The sequence below is a fragment of the Coloeus monedula genome (genome assembly GCF_965178545.1).
Source record: "Coloeus monedula genome assembly, chromosome: 2".
In the NCBI taxonomy this organism is placed as follows: Eukaryota; Metazoa; Chordata; class Aves; order Passeriformes; family Corvidae; genus Coloeus; species Coloeus monedula.
The window spans coordinates 87844376-87871421 of NC_138782.1; the positions used below are offsets into that span (position 1 = coordinate 87844376).

The 27046-nt window shown below is 36.3% G+C and overlaps 1 protein-coding gene across 2 annotated transcripts in view; it reads right to left on the reverse strand.

The window, feature by feature from the left end:
- The window catches only part of MYO6 (myosin VI), a 103040-nt gene that overhangs the window by 13865 nt on the left and 62129 nt on the right, over positions 1 to 27046 (reverse strand). For both annotated transcript variants that reach the window (XM_082302504.1, XM_082302503.1), the window contains exons 13-28: positions 23154 to 23311; positions 22518 to 22609; positions 21980 to 22052; positions 20981 to 21108; positions 19833 to 19928; positions 17617 to 17790; positions 13933 to 13971; positions 12916 to 13009; positions 11306 to 11436; positions 11112 to 11189; positions 10067 to 10196; positions 8988 to 9078; positions 6237 to 6387; positions 4683 to 4891; positions 4222 to 4300; positions 2336 to 2496 (exon numbers count right to left, since the gene is read on the reverse strand). In XM_082302504.1, coding sequence (XP_082158630.1) covers positions 2336 to 2496; positions 4222 to 4300; positions 4683 to 4891; positions 6237 to 6387; positions 8988 to 9078; positions 10067 to 10196; positions 11112 to 11189; positions 11306 to 11436; positions 12916 to 13009; positions 13933 to 13971; positions 17617 to 17790; positions 19833 to 19928; positions 20981 to 21108; positions 21980 to 22052; positions 22518 to 22609; positions 23154 to 23311 — 1884 coding nt within the window. The remainder of the gene's footprint in view (positions 1 to 2335; positions 2497 to 4221; positions 4301 to 4682; positions 4892 to 6236; positions 6388 to 8987; positions 9079 to 10066; positions 10197 to 11111; positions 11190 to 11305; positions 11437 to 12915; positions 13010 to 13932; positions 13972 to 17616; positions 17791 to 19832; positions 19929 to 20980; positions 21109 to 21979; positions 22053 to 22517; positions 22610 to 23153; positions 23312 to 27046) is intronic.

Genomic DNA, 27046 nt, shown 5'->3' on the forward strand with positions numbered 1-27046 from the left:
ACATAAAATCCCCTTTTTCTTACTCTTTTTACTCCACAGTTAGCACCATACAATGGAAAATACCCTTTTATTCATGCCAATATGTGAGCATGAAAACCATTTTTTGTAAAACTGTGTGAAAACACTGCAGAACCAGCACACTGCATGAATTCAGTACAAAGTCATACATGCTTTATCTTACTACAGCAAAATTTAACAGAAAAGGTGTATATACTAACATAAAAGTAAATTATTTTAGTGCATCACATATATATAATATGTCAGCCTCAAATGTGGAAGATGGCAGACTAGAACTTCTTTAGACTCTGGTAAAATTTTGACTGGCATTATATAAAATAAGCCCGAAGCATTTATTATTTAATTATTAAATTGTGTATTTTGTTTTAACCAATAGTTTTAATTTCACTGAATTTCCATAGCTGCTACCTTTAAGCCAACTCCTGAAATTACATGAAAATCTATCCTCTGATTTCAGTAGAATATTCTGGAGTCTGGGGAATGTTTTAGTATTTTGGTTTTAAACAAACCAAAATAAAATCAAATAAAAAATTAAATTAGAAGTATTCTATTCAGGTTTTTAATATGCTTTAAACTATTTGAAGTAGACATTAGAAACAGAAGGGAAAACAATTTGCCAATGAGATTAAAAAAATCTCATGTAAGCAGAAAAATCTATTATTTTTTTTAGATTTAGGCATTATCTTGTTCAAGGAAGGATTTACATCCCTATGCTAACATGTTCAGATGATTCAGCACTCTCCAGCCATTCAGAAGAGTCTTCAATCTCCTACCACTCGCTACACAGCAGAGAGAAACCGGCAGCCAAAGAGTTACAATGACAATTAGTTAGTTCACCATCCATTCTGGGATTATACAAGAAATTCAAATGTCAAATCACCTCTGAGCAGTAGGAAACACTCTACTGGAGTGTTAGAGAAACACTCTAATCTGGAGATTAGAGCTTCACTGACAGAAAAGTGAGTGAATTCTCTGAGCTCTTCTTCTCTATTGCCTCCTTTCTTTCATATTTAAGAGAACTCTGCCAGGTCACAACATTAGAGTGACTTTGTGTTTACCTTCAAAGTATTGCACCAAAATCCAGACAGGAAAAGTGGCGAAGCACTGGAAAGGCTGCCCAGGGAAGCTGTGGATGCCCCATCCCTGAAGGTGCTCAAGACCAGGCTGGATGGGGCTCTGGTCTACCTGGTTTAGTGGAAGGTGTCCCTGCCCATGGCAGGAGGCTGGAACGAGATCATCTTCAAGGTCCCCTTCCAACACAAACCATTCTGATTCTGTGAATTTGAGCATGTCAGTCTCATCGGAGACAATATCACAGCTATTGTAGAATGGAGGGGAAAACCACAACCATTTCAGTGGAACTGTCTAAAAGTCAGTATTGTACATGGGGAAAAAAAAAAAAAACCACACCTATCTCAAGTAGGCATACAGTTATTAAAAGAAAAGTATACATCTAGATAAAATTGGGTAGCAAATGGAACACATCTGGGAGTTTGAAATTCCATACCAGATTTTCTTTCACCCATTTCAACAACAACAAACTGAGTAGTACTAATGAAATCATGCAATCATGTTCATAGGTCCCTTTATGCAACTTGACCAGTAAGTACCATTTTTACCGGAACTTCTAAGATGCTTCTAAGGCATCACCTTTTACACATTAAGAGCTGTTGCTTTGTGGACAGGCAGCGAGGTTCCGTATATCAAAAGTTAAACTCCTCTTATGACACATCAAAAATTCACACGAAACAAGACGAACATTTAACTTTTGAACCTGTCTGTGTTAGGTATGTTCATTCCACTTGAAAAAATCTTACCAGTCATGACCCAGAAATAACTATTATTTCTGCATTCAAACAGGGCTTCTTGTTTAAAAAAACCAAAAAAAAACCAAAAAAAAAACCCCACACTAATTCACTGTACAAATGGAACCATCAAGTCCTAGCAAAGATGTATTTTATTACTACTTACCACTGAAGAAATTCCATTCCCTACTTTAAATGAGTCATAAAAATCAGAATTTAAAGTTTGCCATCCTTGTCAGAACTCAGAAAGAGAACTGCAGTCATAATCACAAGCACCTACAAAATTACTGATGTACCAAGATGCAAAATGAAGAAAGTCTAAGCAAAAGCAATCTATTTCTAACAAATTTCAAAAGTTAATTTGAAAAACATTCTGATACACTAAGAGGGTCCACTTAATAAGCACAAAGTTACATAAAAATGACAAGAGCATAGTCTTAAAGGAATCAGGACAGGAAGAAAAAAAAAACCAAAACCCACAGAAAGGAAAATGTAACTACTTAACTCCGTACCTGCGCAAACCTAAATCAAGCTGAGCTTCATCACTGATGAGTTCTGCCTCGCTCTGGGCAATTCTCATTGCAAGTTCATGGTCACGACGTTCCTGTTCAAGCACTGCCTGGTGCTGGGTTTCCTCCTCTCTTTCTCTAGCTAGCTGAGCCTCAATTTCAGCCTGTTTTAGAATAATACACCTTTAACCTTACCCAGTCAAAACCAAAATGCTACAAAATCAATATTAGAAAAATATGCAAAGTAGTATATTAGCTTTTCAAAACATGTACACTTTACAGAACTGAAAAATTAACACTGTTAGTATTTAGTTTGACCCAAGAAAAATGAAACAGCTACAAACTGAATCTTGGTTTTCATATAGTTTATCAAATAATTATTGCCACCTTTTCAAATAAAGTGCCAACTTATTACTTATTTAAAAAAAAAAGAAATATTTTGTTCACTATTACAAAAATTAGCCTACAAAAGTTTTTAGAATCATTAAAACTCAAATGAAACAGAGACTATGGTTACTCCTCCACAGCACTAACACAATACATCCTTGATATTCTGCTCTTGGCATTACAGGACTTTGTGTTAGGCATCACACTGCACATAGGTCTGTGGCTCATTTTGAAAAGGGATCAAGACAGACACTGGAATTCTCTGTGGAACTGATCTGGCTTTGAATTTAAGCAAACAGTAAAACTTCCAACTTAGTGCAATGCAGGAGCAATTCAAATATACTGCCTCTGCAGAGCCAAACAACAGCAGCTTACCATAATTACTTCACAAAAAGCCTTGCACGCACGGTAAGTAGAACAGGACCATCCAATTCTTACAAAGGCATGTACACCAAGTTTTAGCAGTGCCTTTATGGGTGTCCAAAAATCAACAAAGGAAACACAGTTGTTTCCCACTCATCATTATGAAGTTGCACCACTAAAGCTATACAATTCCACCAGTGACTTTACCCTATGAATCCCATTTTAGATTAGCTGATAAGACCAACTACCAGGAGGAAAGATAATGAGAAATTAACTGTACATAGGAGAATGAAACACCCTACTGGATTATGTATCTGCTTGGATCCAAACCCAGCATTTTTAAGCAAAAGTGTAAATTACATCCTGCATTGCAGATATCCACAGCTCAGAAACAAAGAAACATTGATAAAGACAATCCCTATAGATGTTCTTTTTCTCTTACAACTGCTATCCCAGGTCACCCAAGCAATCTCCAAGAAAAAAGGAAAGAAGGATATAGGGGCCAAACACATCTCAGACTGAGAGTTTGTAATGAAATCAGTAAGATTTGCCATAAATCAAGGGGAAGGGTGGAGGAGTGGGGTTTGAGCCGCATGTATTTAGCATACATGAATGTAGTCAAAGGGGTTACCAAAGACAGTCCTGCATCCGCTCATTATTACCAATATTCTCAAAGTGTTTGCAGTTAAGCAAGTACATGACAGTCCAAGTCCAGATGTGACTTTAGTAAAAGAATGCCAAACTTGCCTGACACGGGACACCCACAAAACCTTCAAAGGCTTAGCTAGGATCCTCCAGTGTTGTGTATTTTTAACTTTAAAATAACTTTTAAAACCCTTTAAAAACATATGTACCTCTACTCAGAAGACCTGAAGTTGCTTGAGAACTAGAAATAGGTGATCTGTCTTGGGATGCCCTAAACATGACATTTTCCTTACATTTACTACTGAAGCAACACTGGTGAATGACTCTGAGACACCCATTTATAGAAAGAAGCCATTAGACTCAGTGGAGAACCTAAGCTACAAAAGAGATTTAAAAATATGTAAATAAATACAACAAAGCAAACAGACAACCCCAAAACCACCACCACCACAAAAACAAAAAATTCCCCAAAGCCACACATCTAAAGCATTAACCTGAAGACGCTTTTCTTCCTCTTCCCTCTTTTTTCTCTCTTCCTCTTCTTGTTTTCTCTTTGCCTCAATCTCAGATTTCCTATTACATAAGAGGAGAAGAAAATGAAAACATGTTATTATGATGCAAGTGAACAAGAAACAGTAAGAAATACAAAGTCTCTTTCATAAAACTGAATGGTAATCCAGAAGTCAGTGCAGTTCTGATGACAGGACACTACATGTAAGTCATGAAATTTTTCAAGTTCATCTGTATTTCCAGCTGCATCATATAATTTCTTCCATATGCTCTTTTGACACTTGCCTTATAAATCAGTGGGAAAGGAAATGTTTCAGCACTGCACAGCACACCCGGAATACAATCCAAGTGACTCTCTAAGTGTAAGTGTATCAAAAACAACCTCATTAAAAAGCCTTTCCTGTTTTCCTCTCATTCTATAACTAGCAACTTATTCAAGACTCACAGCCGTCTTTCCTCTTCATCCTTCCTTCGTTTTTGTTCTTCCTCTTCACGTCTCTTTCTTTCTTTCTCCATTTCCTCCTGGATGCGTCGTAGCCTCTCTGCTTCATCCTCTTGCTGCTTTTTCTTTTGCAGTGCACTGAGAAGCTGCTCTGAGCTTTTAACTAAAGCATCATATTCTTTCTGTATCTGTTCTCTAGTCATTATAGTGGTCTGCAAAAATAATAAGGGGGGGGATACTTTTTCATTTGTACTTCACTTTTGAAAACATATACTGAAAAAATATTAAGTGAAATGAGATCACTGAGCACTATACTTAAATCGCATACACACTTCAGGGTGGGGAAGCTTGAGTCCATTCTTCCCTTTCTTAGCAAAATCCTGAGGACTCATTAATCTCCTCTCTCCTATAAAACCATACAAAGTAATCTCCATTTCATCACTTAAATTAAACATGACTTCTTTTCAAAACATGCCTTCATATTTTATATCTTGCAGTTTTAAGCAACAGAAATTAATTCCTAACATGCTAGGATGGAAGGCCTGCCCATGTGTATTTTGCATTGTGTTCTTCTTTAGTGGTTATTTACAGCCCTGCTTTTATGTTGCAGCATAAAATAGTTTTTCTTAGTATTTCTGCTAGCACTCATAAAAAACAGTGCAATGTGTTGTGACTAACTTTTTCTAAAAAGTTATTAGTAACAAATGACAGGTTGAAAATGCTTCAAAAATCGCCTTTGCTATACACATTTTCAAACTTTATTGATAGGTACAATTTAATTTCATTTTACAGTTCACATCTTACTAATACAACTGCAATATGGGGTGTTTGCTGACCTTTTCCGATGGTGTATCATGATGACAATCAAATTATATCATTTTTATTAGAAAAGAGAACTCTAAGTTGACAGGTTAACTCTACCATCTTTTTTCAACAGTGATTTTAAATAAAGAAATCTCAATATAGTACACTAAGAAAGCCATAATATTGCATGAAACAAGAATTCAACAAACCAAATTTTTTCTAACACTGATAAATGCCAGTGTGCTTTCATTCTGTCTTTGTGCTTCTGTGGTAAGAAACAGGGAGCTATAGACCTGAAGCATAATCAGCAAGTTGAATTCTCTTTACTACCAAGTCTGAAAAAACCTCGTAACTGGAATAGAAATGCCTTTATTCTGTGAAAAATGCTTGTCTGTTTCAGGCCTTATTAAGTTAAAATATTGGTAATATGCATTATTCCAATAAAGAAAGCAACAAATTATTGACAACACTTGGTCTCATAATATCAACATGCATTTTTTCTAAAAACCTTCAGTGTCAATTTTGACACACAGATAATAATACCAAAGTCTAGACATATGCACCTATTTTCCGGATTCACTTCAGTTATATTCACAAATAATTTTAAACAGGAATTACCCAATGACTGAAAATTAAGACCACCATATTAGAGCATCTTTTCTATTAAGAAAAATGCATTGGCCTTCTTCTTTAGATGAAGTTTTTTAAAGATTCCAGTACCAAGACAATATTTCTCTCATTATTATCACATACCTTAATTTTGGTCATTGAAGCATCAATAGAATCCTCCAGCTCCTTGACCTGCTTGCTTGTCTCTGCTTTCCCCTCCTTCAGAGCACTTACTACTTCATTAAATTTGTCAAGTCTCTTCTTCAGTGTACGTACTTTTATCAGACCATCAATGCTGTGAAGGTAAGACAGCTTATTTGTATCTTGAGAAGATTTTGGAAGGTGGTATTTTTTAAAACTCAACTAATCACTGATATAAAAAAGGTAGCAGGGAAGACAAGTTATGCCTTCTGACAAAACTTACCCTCTTTTTTGAAATTCAAACATTATCACACCAAGTAACTAAGTAATGGAGCCTTTTCCAAACAGTTCTAATACTAATAAGCAGACAGTGACTCAAAATGGAAAAATGCATTTTTATTTTGAGAATTAACTGGGGTTGGTTTTTTGGTTTTTTTCACAATAATAAATCATAAGCATCCACTAGAGGATTTTAACTGGAGGGGATAAAGGTAGTAGTGTAGTGCCACTTATTCAAAGAGCAATAATGGAAAGAATCAGATAAAACTTAACTACACAGCAGGGAACACAGTCATTACGCCCCAAAGGAGTGAGAAAACAAGGCTGGGGAAGAGTTCAGGAAAACTCAGGAGTTTTTTTTAAGACCTGCTATTGAAGGCCCCACACAGAAGTTACAACTCTGCAGACAGTCTTCTTTCTAAACAGAAATCACTGAACTGGGATTCACAAAATCAAAATACAAAAGTAGAAACTAAATCAAATAATTAAAGTTGAGCACCATATAGCTCAAAAATAAAGGAAATGCTAGAAATGCCAAGATTCAAAATGAAATATAATTCTCAAAGGATATAAAAGAAAACACTTTATAAGAAGCCCGCTACTAGAACAGAATTGCATCTCTGTCAAAGAACATAGAGGTGTCAGCAGAGCTTAATGACTGAAGTAGTTTTTCCATCAGTATTCCCTGCAACCAGCTAATGAAATTAATTCCAAGAGGAGACAAGACAGACAGAACACAATGGAAGGGAGCCTATAAAGGAAGGTGTGAATGGGTGTGTTGGTTTAACACAGCCTGGTTTTTGGTGGGGGCAGGAGAAAAGCTGCTCAAAACTTCTATGTCCGGCACAGAGGCAATCGCTGAAGGCTCTGATGATGGGCAGGTTACCAGCCCAATTAGAGAAGCTGGTAATGCCCCTGTGATGACATATTTAAGAAAGGAAAAATGGCAAGAAGTTCTCTGTCTTCTTCTCCCAGGGGGTGGTGAAGTGGCAGCAGGGACCCATCCCAGCGGGGGCTGCTGTGGCCCATCCCGGAGGGGGCCACCAGGGGCCGTGCAGCCGGGTCCTTCCCAAGGCTGGGATCATGTGGGCATAGCCCTCCTGAGGCTGGAGCCGCCCATGTGGTACCGGCAGGGACCACATTGCCAGCAGTGAGAGCCATGGAGAGCAATTCCCCGATGCGGAGCCCAGCAAGATCAACCTCTAAACTGAAATTTACAGACACCAACTTTCTTCCAAGTCAGGGGAAAAAGGAAAAGTGAGGACACGTGAGGAGAACCAACATGGTGGCACCGAGGTCAGTGAAAGAAAAGGAGAGGGAAGAACTGCTCCAAGCGCCCGAGCTGAGATTCTCCTGCAAGCCGTGGTGAGGACTATAATACAACAAACTGTTTCCCTGTAATTCATGAGGAGCACAGGGGGGTGCAGAGATCCACGTGCAGCCCGTGAGGAAGAGTACTCACGCTGGAGCGCATGGATACTGAAAAGCTGTAATCTAGTGAGGAACTCAAACAGAGAGAGATGACCCTTGCTTTTAGAGCTAGAGGAAGAGAGCCTTCGCTTCCAAACTAGAACAGCTCATCCTTAAAAGACTAAACCCCATGAACTAAAGTGAACCCTGCTAGGCAGTTGTGGGAGGACTGCTTGGCCCATAAGAGGGACTCACACTGCAGCAGGTTCGGGCGGGACTGCTGCTTGTGGAAGTTAAAACCACACTAGGAAAGTTTGCAGAGAACTATCTCCCATGGGAAGGATCCCACGGCACAGCTGAAGAAACTCTTTGCTTAAGCAAAGTGAAATAAGTGAAGTAAAACTCTTTGCTTAAGCAAAGTGAAATAAGAAGTGAAATACTGACCAAAACCCCATGTTTTGTTTCCTTGCGTGGTCAGTGGAAAGAGGGAGGGACTGGGAAAGGTGTTCTGAAGGTTTGCTTTAGTTCTCATTACCCTTTTTACTTTTAATTCTGTTAACAATAAATCTTCTCTATACTATTTAAGTTTTGAACTTGTTTTGCCTTAAAGTTTTTTTCTTCAATAATCCTTATCTCAACTCATGAAAATGAAGTTTTCAGTTCCCCCTCCACTGCTCAGCTATAGCAGAGGAAAATAAGTAGATGGGTTTTTCGTGGGTGCCTGGTGCTTAGCCAGCGTCAAACCACGACAATGGGTAAAGGGCAAAAATTAATGAGCTTAAATTAAGTTAGACAGTCTTAATAAAGGATTTCTAAAAACAAGGCTGTCGCTGAACAATTTTATGAACAAAGAGCTAAAGAAACATCTCTTAGGAAAGGTTCAGATTTAGTCTATTCATCCTTGGGAAAGAGCGAAGGAACACGGAACCTCTCAGCCTCCTTCAATTGTACTTAGCATCATTCTATGATTTCAGTTATATTAAGTGAAGTAAATATCATCTTCTTACAGTCCCAAGAAAATACTATTTAAAACACATTTTCTTCAACCAAGGAATATCTTCTTACCGTGGTTTGTGCTTTCTCTTGCAAAGCCACATTCGAACAGTCTTTTGTATTTTAATGCAGGCACTGGCTCGATATTTTATCTTATTTTTCACTGTAAACACACAGAGAATAGGGTCTTAATGTTTTATACAGTCTAACACAACTTCTATCTTCCTCACACATTTGATGTCTCAAAACTGTATGCAGACTACATATGCTTAAGAGCTTGTTCTATATTGGAACCACAACACTTAAGACACAGAACAGCAGAATTCACAATCTTGGGCCAGGTATAGAGACTCCCACCCAAAACCAACAGGAACAATGAAACATGTGCAGACCCCATCTCTGCCTTTACTGAAACACCACAAGTGCCAGTCTCTATTCCACACCATCTTACTCCTACTCTGCACAGTAAACTTCAAGACCAGGTTGGATAGGGCACTGAGCAACCTGGTCTAGTGGGAGGTGTCTTTGTCCACGGCAGCAGGGGTTGGAACCAGATGATCATTAAGGTCTCTTCCAACCCACACCATTCTATGACTCTATAAACTGGGCAGGCCAAGCACTTAGAAACTGCGTATCAGCATCAACAGGGACTTAATTGCTGATGAGCAGTAATTCCTGGAGTGGAGCTGTTTGCCCTGTAATTTATGTCAGTACTTTCAAACATGCAGTTTCTGTCTGAATATGACAACCTTTGGGCAGGCACTTCCCAGAATTAAATGATTCCATGTTGCCAGCTACGAGTGGAACTACTCTCTCCTGCTGATGCTGAAGTCTCTTCCTGGCAAGACCTGTGATAGCTGGTCGGTTATGTGCATGGGATCAGCCAGGATCAGTAAGCACCCAGGCAGCCTGGACACAGGAGACTAGTGCTGGCCCATAATGCCCATTTTGTAAAACCTCTGCTGTAACCCCTCCTTATGTACCTAACACACAGCACAAAAAAAAAATCTCACCAACCTTGAAATCAATTACTCAGATTTCAGTACGTAACCATCTGCTATACATGTCCTTGGCCACATTTCAAGGTGATAATAATTGCTTTGCTGTATTTTTAACAAACATTTTGATTTAATAAAACATAAAATACATACATTTAATCACTGAGAGAGAACACCATTGAACTTTTTTCCAACGACTGCAGATAAGCCAGCGATTCACTCGTTTAACCAGCTCTGCTAAGTGATCCGGATCAGACTTCATTATCTGATCAAACTCTGCAAACTAAATAACAATTAAAACAAGTTTTTCATATTAGGAGGACAGTGTTAGACATTATTATTTAAGATCATGCTGAGTTAAAATGTTAAAATATTTTTTATGTAAACTGTATGTCATTATATCAGTTTTCAATTAAAGTGAGCAAGTACATTTTTTTACACTTTATTGTTTAATGATAACAGAAATGACAACTGCAGATTTTTTGTTTGTTTTATGGATGTCCAACACTTGGCATTTTGAATAATATAAACATTTACTAATCACCAAAACTATTTCTTGCCAAAATTTTTTAAAATCAATTGTTTTTCTACATCCTGGAAATGAACTCTGGCCTTCCACAACTTCAAGACACATCTAATTATATATCTGTGGAAAAAAATAAAAGCTGAAAGCACGTCTCAATTTTTAACTTTTGTATAAGGTTCCCACTGAAGGAAACATTTTCTGAAAATCCTGCACTTCTGTTTTCAGTAATTATATGATAGGAAGAACATTCTTCTGGGATTACAATAATTTTCCTTTCTCATCACAATAGCCCTCTACTTCGTCTCCTTTCTCTGAATAGCAGCAGCAATGCTTAAAATCACAGAAAGATTTCAGGTATAAACAGATTTTACTAGAAAATATTTCTTCTTGGCTCTGACTTCCTCTTTTTAAAAGTCAACATAATTCTTGGACTACAAGCATTGCTTTAGAAATACTGTAGCATCAGCAACAAGACTATAAAACCAATTGTATCGGTACTAATACTGTGCTTTTTTCCAAGAAAATGAACAAAATTATTTACAAAAATCCTGGGCAACCTTATTTAGGTTGGCCACACTGTGATCAATATGTTAAACAATGTCACCTTCAAAGGTCCTTTCAAACTGACATTATTCTAAGATTCATAATCATGAACTCCAAGAAAAAGATTACCTTGCCGGGTCTAAAAAACACCTTGGTTAGACCGAATTTGTAATCATTTTCATTCAGTCCCAGGGCTTTAAATAGGGCCTGAAACACAGAAAACAGAAAGGATTATATTCCGCCTCCTTCGAAAAACCACAAAAACCAATGCTACAATACATTTTCTCTCTGGAATGATGCAGAAGAATTAATTTCTTTCTTACTTTGCAAAAAAGCCTAGGGTCCAGTCGAGCCAATTTTTCAGGCAAGTATTTCTTGTACATATTATATAGTTCATGAAATGAAGCTCGTGATGGGAAACCACCTTGCATCAAATCCAGAACTGACACCATCCCTAAATTCACAGAGACACATGTACAAAAGCTGGGATCAGTAACATGCAAATTAAGCAGTGAATTCTGTGATAACCAGTTAGTTTATGACATAAGACTCAAAGACGTTGTTCAGTGACTAAACCACAAAGTCCAGCTAGGACTTGATCAGACCTCAAGCATTTTTTGATGATGTGATCAGCCACAAAAAGTTAATACTGAACACATGAGAAGAACCGATAGTTTTCTCCCTACTTGAGAGGTAAGTAACACTCAATCGTGCATAGGACTTTTTTCCTAATATTTCCCTCTAAATTTTTTTTTTGTTTTTCAGCACATTCGAAATGCTCATTTTTAAAGGGAAGAAAAGAAACCCTAACCCCAAACCACCAAATAATGCCTAACCAGGTTTTTATTTAAATCATGTGAACGGTATTTGTGAGACATGGTGCAGATGCAACATCAAATACATATGCAGCGCTAGAAGATTTAGTGTACTTGAAATACAAGGTATCAGCTGCTAAGATGTAACTTTAATGTCCTGAATAATGTTACGACATTTTAGCTGCAACTAGGACACCAGTGAAGCCCAGACACAGTCAGTAAGATTCAAATTACTTCAGTAGCATAAGCCATACCAGTTTTTACCCGCTACTTCACATAACCCTATCAAGCAAGGCTGCAAGTAAGTTTTCAAGTTAGCCCTTAACTTGTGTTTGCTGTCTTAAAACTTAATCTTTTGCATATTTGCTTTCAACAGAAATTTAATTTGTTCATACTAAGTCTTTGTTTTTCAAAAAGTTCAGTGGGGCATGAGCAAATAAAGCTGTAAATTTGGAAAGCATCTAACATTTCAAGAATAATGAAGATGCAGCATTGTGTCCATGTTGGATGTTCAGTTAGTAGTGATATAAATAAACTTTTGAGAAAGTAAACCAGTATGATTAAAGGCTATCATAGTATCTATAAAATCAAAGAACACTGGTGTGCTTCAATTATTAGATATCTCAGCTAACACTGACTGCCTCCAAATGCACACAAGTTTCTAACACTTCAACTGCCAGAGAAATTTAAAATTCCATTGTCCCAGACTGAACTGGTGCCCTTTAACAGTGCAACAGGCAACAACAAAGAGCTGGATTCAGCTCCAGGTCAGGAAATCGAAATGTATGTACCCAAAAATGGCTACATAGCTTCTTACATATGCACCTGATGTCTGACCTCTCAGTATAATAAAAACACAGTTGACAAAAACTGCATCAACTCTTCTTGCGAAGAAGAGGCCTAATGGCAGTTCAAATGAATTTTTTCTAGGGTTCTATTGACTAAAATAGAAAGTTACTAAAAATCTAAATAGCTGTTCATAAGGCATAAATCACCTATCTTCTAGAAAACAGTTCAAGCAAGGAAATACTGCTTTCATCCCACAGATTTCAAATTTAGGTTAATATATATTCCCCAAAGTAAAAATCCGAGGCAAAAATACCAGAGGCATACATTACCTGAACACTGAAGCTGAGAGAGGATCTGTCCTCCTTCAAAATGGTGACTTGTCATCTTCAGATTAGGTTTGATACAGCGAATAAAGCTGGACCCCTATGACCAAAGCAAGAAGTTAGCAAAATCTACACATTTTTAAAACTCCTAAAATAGCACATAATGATTTCAGACTTATGGGTGGGGGGGGTGGGGGGAAGATACAAAATAATAGTATTCTAAAAGAGAAATGCTGACATTATCGTAGAATCATAGAATGTTAAAGGGCTGGAAAGGGCCTTAAAGACAATCAAGTCACAGCCCCATTCTTTTTTCTCTCGTATATCAGCTCTGCACTGTAACCTTGGTCTTGATATAACTGATATCAATGCTCAAGCTATTAATTGGATCCTCGATTTTGTTGAATTTTCACTCAACTATTCTCCTTAACATGTATACAATCCATGATTTATGACTCTAGATTCTACTACCCTCATTATATTCTACAGTCACAGCACTAAAGTGCCTCAGTCTTCTACAGGTCACATCAGTGAACAAATGTTCATTACGGGGCTCAGGTTCTTTGACCATCTGTGCATTTACAGCCTATCAAAAAAGCAGAATGAAAAAATGTATTTTTAATGGCTTTGTGGAATTTGGAAACAGTAATTAATGATAAATTACTTCTTAAATAAATTACTTCTAAGTAGTATTTCTAAATTTTCTGCAAATTAGTCATCAATGATAACCAATGCACAGAAAGAAGTAAAAGTGACAAAAAAGGAGATTGCAGCACAGACAGATTTCATATTGCTTATTTAAATTGTTTAACTTTCATTCTACAACTTTTTTGAAGGTGGTGGGTTTTCCTTTTTCAAGTAACTCAATAACCATCACATGCACAGCAAGATGTTCCCAAAGTGCCATGTAGCTGCAAATTCCAAAGCAATTACTAATTACATTTATTGTAAGCCATAATATTGAGATAATCTATTTTGCCTTACATCAGAAAACTGTGAACCCACATCTGTATATATACTTACAGTACTGTGAAGCTTCTCAAGAAGCAAATTTAACTGAGTCTGTAAAAGAAAACAGGTATTTCAAGAGCCTTACCATGGCAAGTACAGAAATATACACACCAAATAGAGGTACAGCATTACTGCATGCATGTTCATTGTTAGTGAGACAGAACTGATAAACCAAACATTAATGAAATCATGCAAGTGTGCATGAAGGGCCCTGAGGAAATTGATTGTATTTAATTGTACTATACTGCATGTACTGGTCACTTACTACGACACAGTTATCAAAAAAACATGCACGTCCCTTTGGAGAAATAAAAAATAATGACTATGTAATAAAATTATTAAAAAAACTGAGACCAATCAGCAATCATTAAAAAAAAAAACCACTGAAAAATCGTGAAATCCCAAATTTAATCTATAACAAGCATTATTTGTATGTTAAATAATTAACACAGAAAATATATTCTCAGGGTTTTCTAGTGGGTTTTTTTGAAGCTAAGTCAACATTTATCTGCAATGATGTATTTTTATTTCCAAGCTTCCAACTTTTTTTAATTCTCTGTTGATGACAAAAAAACTACAATTTTAAAATTACACTTACTGAGGTTGCATTTAAATATACTGTGATGAGGAAAGACTGCAATATTATTTGGAATCAAGTCTTCAGGATAACCAGAGACTTAAGGCTATCAGAGAAAACAAATTAAAATTGCTATTGGAAGTAATTGGTAGGGACCTAAAATATTCCAAAACCACATCAGGAAAATGGCAATATTTTTACTTTAGAGATGTGTCTGTTTTGCCACATAGATTACTGCTGGGCCAGCCTTTATAGTTTATTAGCAAGCTTGAAGTATATAGACTGCAGCAATACAAAATTCATTATGTCCTAATATATTCATTTTCAGCACTGGAAGCAAAATTCAAAGGATCTGACTTTTGACTAATTTTTTTTAGCCAGATCTTTCCATTACCTTGAATCCAAGAAACAAGATTTGTATGGGTAGTGTGCATCACCTACAGCTGCCAGTTGTCCTTCTGGTAGATAAAATTGGTTTGGGATTTTTCAACTTAACATGGATATGGTTAGAAACAGTGCCACAAGAAGCATGACAAACACTAATAACCTCCTGCTCAGTTCTCACTTACACATACTCTTTATATTTCAGCTTGATCATAACACTTATGTTTTCTTAAATTCAAAACACTTAAGTTTGCACGGGACAGACTAATTTCCATCAACAAAATACATTTCTGCTTGAGGAAAAATACCCCTTCCTTATACTCTGTGATTTGACAAGAAATAAGCCAGAGCTATTGTCAGGTGAGTTTCTCCAACAAAATGTGTATATGAGTAAAGCATATTGCTAAAACAGCTGCTCTTTGAGTTGTCACAATTTAAGTCATCATTAGCATACAGTAAAATCATTTCAAATAATCTTGAAGAGATCTGATGATTAATCATTATTTTCTCAACTGATTTATGACAATTAATTTTAATTAGTTATAAGGAAGGGATGTGTGAAGGATTTCATAAATAGAAGTCCTTTCAACATCATCTAATAATTGATATAATTAAAAGAACTTCTAATTTCAGTAGTTCAGAAAACTGACTTACAAATTAATGTACTAAGAATTCTTATTCTTAAAGAGATGAAATATCTAGTAAGATAAAAGACCTTATTTTGATGTCATCTGAAGTGAAATTTTCAAGGCTATTAGTGTTCATCAGCATCACATGCTGTGTCTGGGAAGGTAACACTAAATGAATTATTGGAAGTAACACATACATTCAAATGCCATTAAACTTGAAAACATTGAAAGAATTAAAGATTGATGGGCCAGATCCAAAGAGGACATTAATTGTTCTAGGTGGAGGGGTGAACACCAAAGTTCAAAGGGAAATCCCAAAAAGTTCCCCACTACATTGCTGCTTAACTTTAAAAATGCCTCCCTTCTAATTCACCTCTCCTTGGACAGTGGTATAATGCACAAGCCCGTATCACCTGAACATGGGGTGCTAAACTCAAGAGAAATTGAAAATTCAGATGGAAGGAAGTGGAAACTATCTCAAAAGATCCCCCCAGTTGATGTCATCTAAAAAATTGTGGATCCTAGCTTCACTTACAGCAGACTCATGGCTGCAAGGTTTCCTCAGGCCATGGCTTACCTGTATGCAATTTTTCAGTCTACCTGATGATCATGTATTTTATATTAAACCAATTGCTACAGTTTAATTCAACAACCACTACAGAATAGGGAGGAGTTAAAAAGAATCATCAGAGCAAAACCCAAGAGAGCAGTCTGCCCAATTCCCGGTTAAATGCCAAAACCACTACCTTACAAGTCAGGCTCCGTCTCCTACTCTTCCTGGCCCCGTTAAAATTTTATTTCTGGCTACCTAACCAAACAACTCCAGAAGGGTGTAACAAGAACACCCTTTGTCAGACTGACCAATAACTTGGCACTCACTACAGGAATAAAATAGCCATAGAACACTGAATACAATATAGACCTGAAGCAGAATACTATTGCTATGAAAAGCAAGAGTGCTGCTACCATATCCTTCCTGTTCTTCAGCCCCTGCATCTTTAGAAAACAGTTCCAAATGATAGCCACAAGATATGATTATGCAAGAAGGAATTTATCTTGCAATCCTGATTCAGTACTTAACCTTAATACAGAGCAGAAATGCAGAAACACTCTTCTGCTACTGGTAGTGTCTCACTCTACATGAAGGCCTTTGGATTATCTGAAACACCTGTGTTCCCCAGGGACTGTGTAAAGAGTCCAGCTGGGAACATGAGGTGGGTTTTTGGTTGCCCTAGGTAAGGTAGCATACCAAAACTGCTTCAGCACTTGACCTGAAGGCATACAATCCTTCATTGGATCTGGCCCAAACGTGTTGAAAAGAGCTCCTGCTGAAATTGCTGCAGCTCTACCAACTGTAAATCCATGAGATTGAAAAATTTACCTGCAGCCCACGATGTGCCTGCTTTTCCTCTCTTAATTCCCCTATTGTTCTCTTTCTAGCCATCCTGAGCTGGAATAATCCAGCTAAAATAAAATTGCTGAATGAGAAAAGGATGCAGAAAACATTTGCAGAAGACAAGGTTTGAAGGTCAGCTTTATGACATCAGAAGAAAGGAGAAAATGAGAAGCATCAGATTTAGGTATTGAGAAAGGAAACATTCAGCACAATGAATATCTTCCTGTGTAAGCCATGACTATGTATATATTTCAGAAAAGGAAAAACAGTGGTTAGGTTAGGTATTGAATTTTGAGAGTTTGGCCAACTGCAGTGAATCAATACATCTTCTAGAAGGCACAATTACAATAGGATGGAAGAACACATTTTGTCACTCTAGAACTTCCTAAAGTCCACAGAATCCAAATTTAAATCTCAAAACCTTTTGAATAAGGACTTCCATGTGGCTTTGCAAGATTCTGACTTAAAAATCGCTGTATAATCTCTGTAAGGACTATTGTGAAAGATTGCTATGCATTTCTGTCAAAATTATGTAGATTGTATATAACAGTTTCTTATAATTCAACAGAAGAAAACCATCTATTTAACCAAATTTTCTTCTGAATCTCAAAGTACTGCTAGTTCTCCCAACCTTACATTCTACTCACTTCAAGTAACTTAAAACTGGCATAGGTTTCAAGAAGATAAGACTCTTTGCTATACAGTGTTACCTTGAATTTGTTTCCCACGCTGATGAAACTGAGTTTCCCAGCTTTTTGTTTGGGATCCCTGTTGTTGTTAGTGCTAGCTTCAAACAACTGTCGAACAAACTTGTCCTTGGATTCACATATAAGAGATTGAAGGGACATGTGCAAAGCATCATTGTTTTTTTCCACAAATTGCATCTGAAAAGACAACCCAAGAGATAAAATCACATTTGTTTTACTGCCCAAGTTACTTTAGTCTAACGAGAAAACTAAAGGAAACTAAGTTACATACTTAATTCAAAAATCAGCAAGAACACGTGGGGCAAATATTCATATATTATTTCAAACAACTTTTCAAGTGGATACACAAAATGCCAGAGAGAAAAGACATTCTTAAATTTGAAGGGTGTTGTTGGAATTATGAAACCAAAGAAAGGTTTGGTGCCTTTAAAGAGATCAGTTGGTTTTTTTGTCAATGACTTCTTCCATTTCCAGCACTCAGCATATCATCAGCACCTGGGAATTTGGAGAAGCTTAATTCCTCACTGCTTGTAATACACTTAAGATCTGTTGTGAAATGGGAATTAACATGCATACTTTAATTGGTACTTTTACACAGTTTGGAAAATGAAATGAAAACAGGTTATTTTAGTAGTACTATGACTATTTATGGATACTTGATTTAATAAAACATATTGTCCCTTCCTACAAACTTTATATATCTGGTTTATTTGAATTGGATCACTAACTTTGAGAACTTAGGAACAACACATTCCATTGAAACTTGGAGATCAATACACCAGTATCCAATTTCACATTAATAAAATCCTCAAGAGCTTTTGGTGCAACTTAATAGAGACTTTGATATTAATGAACAGAAGAGGCCAAGACTACTTTGAAGAAAATGCCAATTTGCCAGATACCCCATAAAAGGTCCTAAATGGTGATAAGAATCAAAGCAAAAACACAGGCCTGCAAAGGTTACTTCAGCCATGAAGAGACAAGACAGGAATATGGATGCAACCAAATACATGTCCTCACCCCAAATCAGACTCTGAGAGCTGCCAGAAGTGCAGTGAGGGAAAAAAACACCAACCAAATAATGGAAGTACTACAAGGCAGCTGTTGTCCAAAAGTTTTAAGGCCCAAGCTCAGAAAGTCCCTCTGAGGGAGAGGATAAGTCAAGCATATTAACAGTTTCTGGACCTCATAGATCTGATTAGCTCTGACAGCAGAGTTTATGTGATCAAATCTGTCTTGTCTGCTCCTGAAGACACTTTAAGGCATTGTTAGTGTATCATGATGAGGTACACAGTTAAAAATAGAGCACCTGGAACAAATAAAAATTGGCTCCAATTTTACTGGAATTCCAATTTCATTTATTATTTTGGTATCTACTCTGAGCAACCTCAGAAAAATCATGCAGGTAACACCTTCACCTTCCTTATTTGTAAAATGACCTACAGAACGCATCAATTTCAAAACAACATAGCAATTATTACTATTATTGGGAGTATTTTGAAGTACATGAAGACAAACCCTTCAAGTAAATTTTTTCAATTGACAAAATAACCCCAACTTTGGAAGTAGTTTCCTTCATACATGCTGGACTTATACAGACCAGAATAACAAACCTTTATGGATCTTCATTTTATTTTAAACTCTTGTTTTTGAAAATTGATGGTCTAGATACTGGCTTCAGGTCCTACAATGTTTTTGTACAATAAGTAATAGTCAAAAAAGCACAAGAATCTGGAACGTATTTTGAGGGTAGCAATTTCAGGTATTTTGTATTTTTACACAAATGAATCCATTGCCAGTAGAAATGGAAAATACAAAGTATGACAGGGACTGTGTACAAGGATAATCATGCTTCCAAAGAGGTACTCTTCGGTCTAACAATACTTTTATTTCACATTGTTTATTTTGCTCCCCAGGATTTAAACACCTTTTGATGCAAGATTTGCAGTAGACTGTGAAACAATACATATAATATTGACACCATTACCTATAGATTTGAAACAAACATTTACACAAAACATGACACTAAAACTGGCTGTAACCTGAAAAGTTAAAAGGAACTGTCAAATACTCAAAAATTTTGTTTCAAAGTTAAGACTCATCAACTTTTGAACTTCTTTTCTGATCAAAGGAAATTTTGTCATTTAAGCTATATACGCTGAAACAATATAACTGTTCTACAAAACACAATAAAAATAGTGTTCCATAGGTAAAATTACCGTCTCGTAGCATACTGCTCCTGCAAAGTGTCGGATAATAAAGCCTTCATCATCTCTGATATTTCTGTGAACAGCCAATTTAGACTTTCTAGGAATCTGGAATTAAGAAGTTGAATTACAAAGAAGTATTACAATGGAGACTAAGAAATAGTTTTTCCTTAGAACACCACCATGATCTGCCAGGAACACTAGGTGTTAAAAATCATATTTCCTGTAAGTACAAGTGTGATGATCATCACCATTCCTGTCCAAACCATGATATTCCAAAAACCTAATTTCAAACTCTTTTGCACTCTTAAATACATTGCATTGAAAATACAAGTCACCAGGATTGCTAATGCCAGCCAGTTGATTTTGGTTTTCTCTTTAATCAACACTTTCTGTATCATTCATTTGATAGCTGATGAACAGCCCTGTTATATGAATAGGATTAGACAGAAGTTTAAGATATGGCTTTAGATGGTATCTCTTATTAGGCAAGAACCCAGCTGATCACACACATACCACCAAAATGTTTCATTGCACAACAATTCAGGCAAGCAGGAGTAAATGGAAACTTTATGAAAGGCAAATGGATGACAATTTTGGTAAATGGATGATAAAGGATGGCTTCCTCTGCTTGCATTTTTTCAGCTTTTTTTTAATATCAACAGAATTCATGTATATAAATTGCAACAATTTGCATTAATCTTCCACACAATGCTGTATGTTAAAAACTAAACAAAAACATTTTCCTAGTATGATTCCTATTTTCATCTCTGAAGTGCTTGCTAGACACTAGACATGAGTCGAATGTTCTCCAAAGCAAGCAATTTTTGAAAAGAACAACAAAATAACTCATCTGATAGGAAATAATCTAAATTAAAATATGTTTTTACTTCCTTTTCATGCTTCACATGCTAACAAACTTCAAATGTAAGTGAAGAATATGGCTTTAGTTTCAGCAGGATATTAGAATTGTTTGAAGCCTTCTGTGAACTTTTCATCAAATTTAATAACCAAACTTGTCCTTAACAAAGAGGTACAGATTGTGCAGACTGGGTGGTATGAGATTTCTTACGAAAGGTTTTCATTAAATTGAAGTGTTACTATCAACTGTTCCAAGAACTGTTTGATTAAAGCAAGACAGACAACAAAAATAAACCTACTGAGAGCCTGAAATGGTCCTTGTGTTTTTGATGCACAACTGAAGTAAAATGCTGGTCACTTGGTTGGGGAAGACGATTTTCTTCATCCAGAATATCCAGTACACCTACTAATTTTGCTTCAATCAAATCTATTAATTAAAAATACATATATTTACAAAAATTGAATAGATCAACTAGTATCAGAACTAAACATTACCCATCTAAATGCTGCTGATCTGATTCTGTATAAAAGTACTTAGGGAAAGCCATTAAACAAAATACAAGAAATCATGGCAAATTAATTCTATATATCTTAATTGGTATGTACAGGATATCCATCAAACCTGCAAGTTCTAACTCTAACTTGTGGGACATGGGAGAAAAAGATCAGGAAGCAATTGTTTGATTTTAACTCTTGGTCTCAAGCTGAAATTAGTCATCCAAAAGGTGCCTAAGTCTTCCCACAGTATGATCATAGGTCTTTATGCAATGATTGCCTTGATTGCTGAGGGAGTTTTTTAACGTTTTCATCCACATTTCACCACATGTCAAAACAAAAAGGTTAATATTTCCATTTGATAACATGATCAAGTGAGAAACAGAAATTTGTTTTAGGAAAGGCAGACCAGATTTGAGCATACAGTGGTGGTTTCACAACTTATAACAAGTGCATTGCCTTGACCTCTCACATGCATATACTGAAGCCCTTGAAAGCTGGCACAGAAATTCACGCTATTGATACTATTAAACACAAACTCACAGTTTTGCAACGTTTTTCCATTATCTGTGTAACTGTTCTTGTAAGAGCAATTTTTACTACATACTTTTTTTCCTGTGGAAAGGATGAAACTGCTAATGCTTGTACTGCAGCAATGCCTATGAACTCTTAAGATTGTGAATTGAATGAGGCTATATATAAAACCATATAATTACTAGTGCTATGCATATTTCGCCTCTTGCGCTTGAAGCTTTTTTCCCCATGACACTAACAAAAAGCTTTATAATTCAAGAAGTACATACCTATACAGTCCTGATTATCTACATAACGAACTTCATTAACCCCCAGGCCTTCTTTCTGGTAAAGTTCTTGTTCCTAAAGTTAAAAAAAAGTAATTGAAAAGAGAAAACACCACTCTCAATTTCTTTTTTTACTGATCAAAAAAGAAATAATTTTTTTTAATACACATGAAGTAAGTTTAAAAAATATAACATGAATCAACACACATTTGAGAATTTCCTTACACAGCTTAATATAGTCCAACTTTATCACCTTAATGGTAAGCCTGTTCAATTAAATATTCCTGTTACATATTAGCGATTATCCAATCTCTGGATACCTCATTTTAATGAGCGGTTAAAAATGAAGAAAAAAATATTGTTGGTTTTCAAAATTCCATATTCTTTTCTGACACAACCAGATATCACACAGAATGTCAACTGATTTTTTTTTTTTTAATTCAAACATAATGTGTAATCTTAGGAAAAGCAGTGCTACTTTAAGTATCCCTTCAGCAAAAACAAAAGAAATTCCTCAAATATAACAGTAAATATATCATACCTCTTTCAGAATTCTTTCATTAAAAAATTGCTGCAGTTTTTCATTACAGTAGTTTATACAGAATTGTTCAAAACTGTTGTGTTCAAAGTACTCTGGAAGACAGAAGTTAAACTTTCATGATAAAAGAGTGTTCCAGGAGTTTATATTAAATAGTAAACAAGAGAAGCTCCACAGTGCTATTATTTAAAGATGTGTTCAGATCCATAGCCATTTCTTTCAGTAAAATGAAATCTTTTACAGATTTCCAAGTTGTACACAAGATATCTAAAAATACAGCAGCAAATGATATTTCTAAGACAAATGACAGACAGCTGGCAGCAAACCAAAGCAAGATGCTATCATACAGTGAAATTGTACCAATATATCCTCAGGCATCTATGTTACAACAGGCTGGCACAGGATATCATAGCTCTAAAGACCTGAAAACCAAAGACTGTTCGCCTGGACAACCTTAGCAGGACTAGAGCACACCACAAAACATGCCCTATTTTGAATTTCAGTGAGCCAAAGACAGCAAAATCTTTACAGGAACCACCAACACCAAAAGGAAAACCCTCCCGCTCTTCATTACAGAATTTATAATTGAATCTTTGATGGGAAAAAGTGACAACTAGAAATTATTTTAAGTATACTTACCAAAACCAGCTATATCTAGAACTCCAATGAAGAAAGAAGAAGTTTCAAATGGAAAACACTGGTTTACCCTTTTCACTACATGATCAAACAGATGACTATACACTGTTTTAGCCAAGGCATCACGAGCATTGTTTGCTTGTTCCACTTTCAAGGGTACCCTAAAAAAGCAAAATACAGATCTTATCTTTCAGAATTCCTTACTGTTAAATGCTGAGATTAGACTCTAAACTTAAAAACAGCCTTTCCAATACTGTAAATTAGGACCTAAAAAAACCCCCCTGATCTCTAGGCCAAGGTATGAAACATTCTTGTCAAGTTAGACTATCTTACCTGTAAAACAAGAATAATGTTTTGTTACCATCAGTAGACATGAGATTCAGATGCTTTTGTAATTGTTTACTAGATAATTAGAAACTCTATTGACAATCCCCATCTACAAAATATATTTCAACTATTTTTTTATGACTTGTTTTGTTAGAATAAAGCCTATAGTTTAGTTTTTGCTCTGACATTTTTTCCGCTCCTCACCCCACTGCACCAGTGAAGAGGCTGAGGGTGAACAAGAAGCTGAGAGGGGACACAGCCAGGACAGCTGAACCCAACCGACCAAAGGGACATTATGTATCATATGGCATCATGCTCAGCAATAAAAGTTGGAAGAAGAAGGAGGAAACGGGAAAGATGTTAAGAATTTGAAATTTTGTCTTCCCAAGTAACCACTACACTTGATGAAGCTCTGCTATCCTGGGGAGCTGAACACTGACCTTCCAGTGGGAAGTGGAGAATGAATTCCTGGTTTTGCTTTGCTTGCACGTGCAGCTTTTGCTTTACCTGTCAAACTGTCTTTATCTCAACACACAAGTTTTCTCACTTTTACCCTTCCAATTTTTTTCCCCATCCTACTGGCAGGGAGTAAGCAAGTGGCTTTGTGGGGTTGAGTTGCCAAGCTGGGGTTAAACCACAGCAACAGCTTACACATAGTGCATCATTTCCATCACTTCCCAGAATTCATAAGCACTAAACTAACTAATATTTTTTTTATTTCTTCAAGGATAATACTTTTGATGCAGAATCATTAGAGTGATGGAGATCACTTTCTACTGTGACTGGTAAGGCACAGAACCAGAGACTCCATTCCCAAAGGACACTTGCAGCTACATAATATTAGATAGTAATTAGCTTTAACACACAATCTCGTCTTCCACTAAGTATCTATCTTATCTTAAGGTAATGAGTACTGACAGAAATCTTAGCTTATAAATAGAAGGAAGGTACCTTTGCATTCTGTTCTGATACGTTTAAGAGATCAGAATACTAATTCCTACGTCAGCTGCAGAGCTATTACATAATACAATACATTAAAATCTTTTATGTTTTTCACTTACTTTTTTAAACAACATGACAAATAGTTGTACTGCTAAAGCATATATTTACAAAATGGTCCTGGTTTTCAAAATGGCAAATTCTGCCATTATTAAGTACAATTCTGAAGACTGCACAAACCCTTCTTGTTAAATTTCATAGTATGCAGCAAACACACATGGAGAGAAAATGTAACTCTGAAACGCATTTTGCTCAACTGAAAGTTCAGAACCACAAAATAATGCTAAAAACGCACTGAGACAGTAGATACGCAAGAGCCCTATCACAGAACTGACATTCAGAACAAGTAACTTTCTTCTCACAAACTTGTTTTCCCTCAGCTCTTCCTTTTCTTTGGTATGCACAAAGAAAAATGAATCTCTTTCCTCCTCTTGTTTCTTGCCTGAACATGAAAAGATAAATTGTCCTTCCTCCATTTCACCTTCTTCTACTCTCCTCCATGTATCAGCTACTTGAACGGAATAATGAAAAATTTTTCCAAATTCTAAGCACTTTGTTAAGGCTGCAAGAAAAACCCTTGTTGGTCCTCATGCCAACTGCTTCAGCAAGGTTTCCATTGATCTAGAGTCTGAGACCTAGCCACTGATGGGCTAGATTTAGCCTGTGGATAAGTCCATGCAGTTCCCAAATATATTCCAGAACAAATAAACTTCAATTAGAAATAGGTATAATTTGCCCATGATTGACAACAACTGAGGGAGAGAGAGCAGGTGAAGCAATATCCATCAATAACTGTCACCCAATATGGTTACTGATTTATAAATAAAGTAGCCTGGATGAAATAAGTCTACTTAGTTAAATACTCCACTTAATTAAAGAATCTAACCAGCACATTTGTAATTTGAGAAAAACTTAAGTTCAAAAAAATGCAGAGAAGTATTTTTTGAAAAATCTTTTCCAACTGAGGCTTCAGTAGCACACTAAAAAAACTGCATTTTGGTAGAAAATGTACTGCAGAAGAAGCTGGAGGGCCTGAAATGATACAAATTAATTTTTTCACCCTGTAAAATAATTTAGTTTGTGATGATGGAGTCCTCTTTGAAAGTCTTGTTGGAAAGGAAGAAACTGAGCAAGAGAATAGCACAGTAGCACATTTACAGTCTAGGAGAAACACCAGATTTTGAATCCTAACACATTATTTCTCTCTGTAAACACACTTCACATGGATGGCAAAAACATAATCCAACAAGGTAATTATTATGGGGTTTTGGGAAACAAGGACAGATAGACGTAGTGTAGCCAAGTCCCCCTGGCAATTCACTGCACATGAGTATTTAATAAAATTCAGAGAGATTGCATTTAGCATCACCCTCCTACTGTTCCTTGTTGGCTCCACTGTGCCCAGCAGAACAAAGCCTTTGTTATACTCTGAGCACAGTGATTTCAGCCGAGCTATTTATTCACTGTGACCTATTAGGACTCACATGATCTACTTGCACACAAAAGGTCTCTAAGAAAGAGAGAGAAATGACTAGCTCTTTGGGTTGCTGGAACAAAATAAAACAATGTACTTGTCAAAACCCTAATACTGATAGCAGTCAAGTAGTTTCTAAACCACACTACCATAGAAAAAGTGATGTCTATTTAACCAGTATCTAAAACAGTCCAATCCACTTTCCTTGTACATGCAGTAAGCCACAGGAGAAGATGATATTGGTGTATTTATTAGAGTATGTTTGCTTTTAGATGCACAAGTTTTGAAAATGCTAACAAAAGAGGCTTAATGCATTAATCATTGAGATATTGTAAGGAGTCTGCTGAACTCATTTTTGACACCCCCAAAATAAAACACTGGGGAAAAATAAGATCTGCTGGCACAAAAACATAGCTTCTTGCGTTTGCAGACTTTTGAAACTGCAAACTGCTAATAACACCGCAGGCTTATCAGGATAAATATGCTGATCAGAAAATCTTTACAGTTTTAATCCAAAGAAAACTACAAGCTGTAACAAAAATTAAGAAACCTTCTTTGACGGTTTCACTTGAGAAGTGGTGACAGGGCATGCCTTATAATGGTGGTAGCTTGATATGTCCCACCAATCACTCTCAAAAGGAAACTATACAGACAAGCTTTATCTATGTGTTATATTTACAACAGCCAAAACTAATCTGTTCTCAGAGGCTAAATCAGCAGTTCACTGAGAGCATTTCCAGTGGGGTGTCATCTGAATCTGACATGGACACAATTTCTTCTAAGCCCTTTTGTTTCTATTTAATACTTTCACTTAAAAGGAATGTGAAATTAAGGGTATTCTCAAAACTGGGCTAATAATACTGAATTAAGAAAGCAGAAAATCTTGGTAGCAAGATTAGCATACAAAATTATTTTGAAAAATTCATAATGTAAAAATCCACATGATATATCTCAGTAAAGGAGAGTGGGTGGTGGTAAGCTGAAGAGAATTAAAAAACACAAATGGAAGATGGAGAATAACCAGGTAAGCAGTAAGTCAACAGAAAGATCAGCAATTACTGTGCATCACAACCTGAATTAAGTAAAAAATGTTACT